The sequence below is a fragment of the Homarus americanus genome, unplaced genomic scaffold (genome assembly GCF_018991925.1).
Source record: "Homarus americanus isolate GMGI-L3 unplaced genomic scaffold, GMGI_Hamer_2.0 scaffold35836, whole genome shotgun sequence".
Taxonomy (NCBI): Eukaryota; Metazoa; Arthropoda; class Malacostraca; order Decapoda; family Nephropidae; genus Homarus; species Homarus americanus.
Genome location: NW_024740735.1, coordinates 3,705 through 11,516, shown reverse-complemented (window position 1 = coordinate 11,516; position 7,812 = coordinate 3,705). Strand labels below are relative to the sequence as shown.

The 7,812-nt window shown below is 38.1% G+C and overlaps 1 protein-coding gene across 2 annotated transcripts; it reads left to right on the top strand.

Annotated features, from left to right (window-relative positions):
• Positions 1 to 1,112: 1,112 nt before the first annotated feature.
• On the top strand, positions 1,113 to 6,192 carry LOC121875514 (carnitine O-acetyltransferase-like). 2 transcript variants are annotated; one of them, XM_042380080.1, is made up of 5 exons: positions 1,114 to 1,236; positions 4,180 to 4,203; positions 4,824 to 4,943; positions 5,084 to 5,206; positions 5,961 to 6,192. In XM_042380080.1, the coding sequence occupies exons 1-5, from the start codon at positions 1,214 to 1,216 to the stop codon at positions 6,175 to 6,177; spliced, it is 507 nt and encodes a 168-aa protein (XP_042236014.1). In that variant the 5' UTR covers positions 1,114 to 1,213; the 3' UTR covers positions 6,178 to 6,192. The 2 variants fall into 2 exon arrangements, with proteins under 2 accessions (XP_042236015.1, XP_042236014.1); XM_042380081.1 differs by lacking the exon at positions 4,180 to 4,203 and having other exon boundaries at positions 1,113 to 1,236.
• Positions 6,193 to 7,812: the final 1,620 nt, after the last annotated feature.

The window sequence follows — 7,812 nt, the reverse complement described above, 5'->3', positions numbered from 1 at the left end:
AAAATTTGCATTAAACATACAAATTTTAGATCTAATTTAAGAATTTTATTAGAAAGAGCAAAAATTTTATCTTTTGTGCAAAATATATGACGTTTATATTCAAAATATTCCCTGTCTCGCAAGGAATCCAGCAATGTCAATTATATTATCCTAACTTTAGTCTGAGGTATTATTTATTACTAAACATGTAAGCCTACTGTTTTCACCCAAACATTTCTCAGAGAGGGAGGAGCCAGCAAGCGTGGGAAGAGAGGGGGGGGGGTCCATTATTTGAATGGACATTAACCGGCAACTGTATTTCTCTTAAATATTAATTGTGTGAACATACCATCATAAAATTAAGATGTGATTTTTATTACAACATACGTATTGTGTCGGAAAAAGTGTAGTTTGGGGGTCGGCCCAGTCTCTATTTCAATTAATTCCATATGTTCTGTTATTTTGTTTACGCGTTTCTCGTTTTACGCTGACCTCCACGGGTTCAATCGACCTCGTAAATCCAGACTATACTGTATCATATTTCTCTGTTTTACTGTAATTATGCACCAACTGACCATGTGGTCAATAGTGGACAGTGTGCCCATTATTGGATCTTACCGGCTGAGTCCGTTTATTATTATAGACCAAAATCTGTCCATTATTGGGAATATCCAGTACTGTATTGAGAAGTTTGTTATTGAGAGGGTTTACTATATACCTTAGTAAAAATTTCCCCCAGAACATTGAGCATTATAACATTTTAAGAGTTATGTTTGTTTCAAAACTGAGTTGGGTCCAGGAGACTAAATCCTCCCTCCTCCCTTGAGTTTTTGTGTGCAGTTTACCTGGACTGATCTTGGATTTTGAATATTCAGTATGGATGACTACGAACAAGGAAGCATTCATGCAGAAACTGCATTAATGCCAAGACTTGATCATCTCTCAATGTTAAGTGCCACCCAGATCCCCTTGAAAACTTGTGTTGTAATGGCGGTCGTACTAATTGTTCAAATTATTGCCATTTGTCAGTTTTATGTGTTAGCCTGTGTTGCAACCGATAAATTTGATGGAAGAAATCACAAGTCTCTTTGGAACAACTCGCCAGTGAAATGAGGCTTCCAGGATCAGTCCTTGATTTTTGTAACTCATTCAACAGTTCATTGTTGGCAAGAAGGGTGCAGTTGGGTTGACGTATGAACACACTCCAGCTGAGGGACCTCCAGTAGCTAACCTGATGGACCATATCATGGATGTTGTGTGAGTATATCACATTAAATACCAAGTGAATTTTATGATTCTTTACTTCAAATTTTGTAATGTGTCTTGAAGTGATTTACTGTTACTATAATTATATTGATACTGTCCAGTATTGTCCTACTATATTTTTTACAGTTGGGGTAAAGGATGGTATTTCTTTATATAAAAGTGAATGTAACTTATTTATCCCAGTCATGCAAGCCTTTTACTTGGATGATACAGAGTGGCTGGAACCAAGAGCAAATAGACATTCATTTATTCACTGTCATTTTTTCTCAGTGCTGTTGATGTGTTCTGCTATGGTGTTCCCTCACATGAGAAAGTCGAGTTATAAATTTTTTGCCCACATCAGTTCACATTACCCAGCTATATGCATTGATATCATGTGTGTTCCCCAAAAAGTGCTAAAAAGTAGAATATACAGTATTTGTTTGTGGCCTTTATTCTTCTTTAACCCTTTATTTGCAAATAAGGGAAAAGCTGGCTACTGCTGTGTGCACAAAAAACACACAAATAATTAAACTTAAAAACATAATATACTCTACTTACAAAATTAAAGACATGCATACAGATGTATGAAAAATGAAAAAAGAAAACAATCCTTTATATACCTTTGTTTTGATCTGGTGGGGTGTTAAAGTGAGTATCTTGAGGCCGCCCAGTTGAGCGATGCAGTAGTGGGGGAGGAGCGAGTGTATGAGTGACCAGTAGTCGATCTGTTCGCTCCTACTATCTTTTTTTATTGTTTACACTAATTATACTTCAATATTGATTCACTTCAGAGTATCTCTTCATCTAATTTTATATAATTTAGGGATGGCAACAAATGTGTTTCTTCCATCATGACTGAAAGCCTACTGGGACATGTTTAACACTCTCTGTGAATGCTGATTGGAGGCGTTCACTGTGACAGTGACGATTGTGTTAAAAATCCAAATAACCATCCATTATAATCTAGTATACAAAGCAGTATTATTGTCATCTTTTTCCACAGTTCCACACATTTCTGTCTCTTACAAGGTTAGCCTGACACACAAGGCTGCAAATCACTATTGGAAAAACCCTCAACATTGCAGTTTCTAGATTTGCATACTTTGAGGATTCATGATTTAGTAAATGTATGCCTATTCACCATACACAACCTCTGACCTCTAGTATTCATAGTTTTTAATGAGTTGAAATCCATGTATCTTTGGGGTGAAGCAGCATAATCCATAACATCATTTATGGTAACAGTAGTACACTGAGGGTAACACCACATTCACTTCCCATAAACTGTTATCAAATTTACTAATTAAAAAAATCTGAATGTTCAGTTTAGGGTTATCCAGTGTGACCCTCACTACCAAACATCACAGGTTTCCCAGAATCCAGTTTCCTCTTGCACTAATGCTGGATAAATCAATTGCCTTACGGCATAAAGAAATTCTAAAAAGCTTAATTCAATAATCTCCACGTTTAACATCATTTCTGTCTTTTCTCTTTTGTATTCTTTTTTTAAATTGCAACATGATGATCCTTAATTCTGGATGTTCTAAGATCTTCAAGCTCCTGATCTCTGTAGAAGATACAAGCAACTGCATAAGCTAGGTTAGATCTGTCCCTCTGCTGGGTAAGCTTGGTGTTCTCCCAGAGAGGTCCAACACTTGTACCTCTTTTGCCCGTTTACATTAGCTAGTTTTGTTGAACTTTATCCGAGTTATTCTTGATAGGCTTAGGTTACAAATGTGACCTTTATCCTGAAACCATCATAGAGCGACTCTATTGCCGCCCTCCTTCTTCAGGCGTGTAGCTCAATAGAACAAATCTATTCCTACCGTCCTTCAGGTGTTTTGCTGGTTATTGGGAAGTGAGTCTGATTGTGTAGTTGCAAGTTCATAGCTGAGGTGAATTCAAACTCATTACAATTTCACAGGTGAATGGAAGTAAGAATGAGTGGGCGAGTGTTCACATAAGAGCAGTGAATCTAAGGTAACTGAGCACTCTAAAGAGCTGAACACAACATGTCATCATATTAGTTTTAAGTTCTGTATGATTTAATTATTAAAGAAGTTTTGGTTTTCCTGAGGTGGTGTGGTATAAATCTACCTGCACACTGTAGATGGAGCTTATTTAATCATTATTAGTGCAGATGTTTAAGATTGTGTTGTAGATTAAGATTTTATTTGCCCTCTGCAGTATCCACTTTGTTTAATATAAGTTGTAGTTGTTTGTTTAGTTATGCTGCTGTGCAGTATATGTTTGCATGGAAATTGGCACAGTATTGTTGCAAATATTTCACAGACTTAAATGGATAGCCATAATCTCTTAACTTGTAAGGAGGGAAGAAAAATGGTGAACTCATTAAAATTGGTTCATTTCAATATAAATCTTTTAGTCACAGTCTATAATAAAATATAGTTCAGTACAGTATTATTTATATAATACTGTACAGTATTCCTTCTTCCCACCACTATGAAATCTTTAGTCAAATTCATTGTTAAAAGTTCCCTAATCTGTTTTCTCAGCTGATCCATGTATGTACAGATGGGGACAAAAGTTCGCTCCCCGTGGTGAAACTGGGTCACGGGAATGAGTCTCTGAACTGAATTACCCTAACTGTTTCATCTCATTTGGGGGTCGATGCTGTTTAATTTTGGGCGGGAGAGGACTTTTGACCCCGACTGTACAATGACTCGGTAAAGAGTAAATGATGTCTTATAAGAGTACAGTACAATTATTTCTTATAAACCTCTCACTGACCGCCTCATCTGGCTCAACTCCTTATGATATTAGAAATTTTGTGATTCACACCTAATGTCCCATGTCTTGAGTGAGATGATGTGAACACTAAGTAAATGTGCATGTTTGTTTTTTGCTTTTTTTTTGTGTAACTTAAAATTCATTTTTTTTTTGTAACGTTAATGCTAAAGCAGTTTAAGCATGTTGAATTTTCTTTTACAGGACGTCAGGAAGAGATGGGTCAGAGTAAGTTTTAAATGAGATCCTCAACCTTCACTGTAGTAAGTAGTGATAAATTTGTTCATCTTCCCTGCCATTCTCAGCACACTCACTCTCCAGGGTACAGTACAATGAATGGTGCATCATAGGCAGAACAATTTCTTTGGTACTGTACGTATTACCGGTGTGTCTGTGATGTTTTCTACGTAAGTCTCATATTTAAGGGTACAAGGTTTGTTAGAATTTTACTTAACATGCGTGTTATATATGTGATGTAGGAAAAATATGCTTTGATGGTGAATAGGTAGCAAATATATAAACTGTACTGGGTATGTTATTAAAGTAGATGTAGTGTATTTTATTTCAGTGAAACCTCCATGTAAAGGACTTCTACTCCATATGGGGGTTTCGAATTTAACAGACCCTCGATATAACGGACTGTCATCTCTGTATAGTTCATTAGATGGAGGTTCCATATCTAATGGACCCTCGATGTAACGGACTTACTCTCCATATACAGTACAGTAGCCAGTTAAATAGGAGTTTTACTCTTCATGGGGTTGGTAAATAAGTCATCTTGGGTGTACAGTGTAGGATTAGCAACATTTTTCATGATGGTAATGTGTGATTATTCATTTTATTTTCAGGAATGACATGAATGACACAAAACCTCCAGCAGTAGAACTCTCTAGACCTCAACGTTTGATGTTTAATATTTGTGCTGAGGTTAAGCAAGACACTGAAGATGCTAAAGTTGCTCTAGAAAGGTGAGGAATTAACAGAAATTTAATAAGATATTGCAGTAAACCACCTTTACTGCAGGTTTTACTCCTGCCTATCATTTGTTTATTGCCGTCCCATTTTCTCAAATCTTTTGTACAATGTAGCTACTTATCCTTTTCCACAGTCTGGTTGGTGACCTAGAGATGACTTGTTTCAAATTTTCTGGTTTTGGCAAGAACTTTATCAAATCTCAAAAGCTAAGTCCAGACAGTTTCATCCAAATGGCCATTCAGCTCGCATTCTACAGGTAAGACAAACACTTGTATGGCTTCCTTTTCAACTGATATTAACACTAAATTTTCACTAAACAATTGTAAGTTGTACATTTAACAAGTACAGTACAGGGTATTTCTGTTACTTAGAATGAATTTCATAGAAAATTTTTTACAGAGAAAAGTTTGAACTTGATAGAGTAGGCCCGAATAATTCGCAAATTTTTATTTCGCGGTCCTCTTTTATTCACAGATGACACCCTGGATGTACCCAATAATGTCTGCGGGTAGTTTTAAAGTTGCCGGTATTTTCGCGGTCGGGACAGGGTGCCATCTTGCCGAGACAGTACTCTCTTTACTCACACACACAAACAAATCAGAAACAGTGTTGGCCCACCTCAAGTCTATTCCTTGCTTTATTAATAACAAAGCATGGAGTAGACTTGAGGGTAGACTCAACATTTTTAATACTACATTTTTTCTGATTTTTTGTGAGAGGATTTTCCCATTATTATTCATTAGTATTGTGTTTTGTGTGTGTGTGTCTACACACACACACACACACATATATACATACAATACAAATAAAAAAATATTTGCCGTAAGGCAAACACATAAAGGGAATATACATTTCTTTGTACACAAGTAAAAATGTAAACCCGCTTCCCCCCCCTTGGTCAGCAAATGTTATTTGCTTATTTGCAGATTTGGCAATTTGCGACCATTGTGTGAACCTAAACCCCACGAATTGAAGAGCATGCTGTACTTGTAATATTGAATTTTCCTCAGAATTCATGGTGAACCCGGCGCCCATTATGAGTCTGCTTCAACAAGGAAGTTCTTCCTCGGTCGCACAGAGACAATCCGCTCCTGTTCCATTGAATCTGTTGCCTTTGCCAAAGCCATGCTTGATGAGGATTGTCCAATTACTGAAAAGACAAGAACTCTTCGTGCTGCAATTGAAGCACACAAACAATATGTAAAGGTTGTAAGTATCTTTCTCTGATGATTAAAAGAAACTATGTATGGCTTTTTACATTTTTTAATTATATTAATTAAATTTTTCTGGGCTTGCATCATGAAATAAAGGACTTGACTGCATTGTACAGAAAATTCAGAGTAACTTAGGATGCCATGAAATAATGGCAGTGACGTATCAAGTGATGGTGACTCAAGGGTCTGTATTAACAAAAAATACTGTACTGTATCATTATATCATGTAAATTGATATACAGTATTTTTTCAATGTCATCCCAGCAGAAATGACAAAAAATACATAAATGTAAATACAACATACAGCAAGCTCTCTGCATTTATACAGTACACCCTGTACTTTGGTTCAGTGGGAAGAAGTACATAAGGTTTCCAGGGTAGATTGAACTTACTGTGGAGGAGAAGGGTACGCATCCTCTCTGCAGGCATTGAGGAACAACAAGGATGACCCAGGTGGAGCTGAGGCACTCTCTTTTTCCTTACTTAATGATTTGGAACAAATAATCAAACACCCTACACGCGTTCCTGATCGACACGATCAACTTGCTAACATTCTTGATCTTTGTTTTACCTCTAACCCCTCACACTATTCATACTCAATTTTTGCCCCCTTAGGGTCTTCTGATCACAACCTTATTTCTATTAAATCAAACTGGGCACGACCACCTCCCCCACCCTCTCTAAACGTCAACTATGGCACTATCGGAGGGCAAGCTGGCAATCCTTGCGAGAATTCTTCACCGACTTTCCTTGGGATGAATGTTGCTTTTCCACTCGGGATGCCTCAGTATGTGCTGACAGCATTGCTGGGGTTATACAGGGCGGTATGAGTGCATTTATCCCATCTTCTACCAAAACTTTCACATTACAATCATGGTTTGATCGCTCCTGCTCTCTTGCTTGCAGGGTGAGAGATAGGGCATATCGAGCTATGAAACTATCTACTTCTCCTATTACCCACACCTCTTTCATTACTTCTAGGAATCGTTGTAAGGCTATTCTTCGTAGGGCCAAGCGGAATATTATTAAAAGAAAGACTGCTGTCCTGACTAATTCTTCCTCTAGTAAATCCTTCTGGTCCTTAGCTAAAAACATCTGTAACAACTTCTGCACTCCTTCTTTTCCTCCCCTCTTCCATCCCAATAACTCTATAGCCAACTCTCCCCCTGAGAAAGCCAACCTCTTTGGCACCTTATTCTCCTCTAATTCCACCTTAGACGATTCCCACTCTACCCCTCCTACCCCTGCATCTCCTACTGAACCTATGCACTTTCCTATAATCTCCACTCGCAGGGTTGCCGGTGTGTTATCCAGGTTGGATGTGAGTAAGGCGCATGGACCGGACGGAATACCCCCTCGTGTTCTGAGGGAGTGTGCTGAAGCCCTGGCCCCTGTGCTTGCTCGCCTCTTTCGCCTTTGCCTCAAAACGAAAACTTTTCCTTCTTCTTGGAAGCATGCCTTGGTTCAGCCCATCCCGAAGAAGGGTGACCATTCTAATCCCTCTAACTATCGCCCCATTGCCCTAACTTCATCCCTCTCTAAGATTTTCGAAACTACCTTCAACTCCCATTTTCTCCGTCACCTTGAACGCCTTTCTCTTTTGTCGGATCACCAGTATGGCTTTCGCCTGGCAAGATCTACTGGTGAT

Coding starts and splice junctions, on each gene's coding strand:
- LOC121875514 (XM_042380080.1), top strand. CDS start 1,214: ATGGACCATATCATGGATGTTGT. Junction 1,237..4,179: donor GACCATATCATGGATGTTGT/GTGAGTATATCA, acceptor TTTCTTTTACAG/GACGTCAGGAAGAGATGGGT. Junction 4,204..4,823: donor TCAGGAAGAGATGGGTCAGA/GTAAGTTTTAAA, acceptor TTTTATTTTCAG/GAATGACATGAATGACACAA.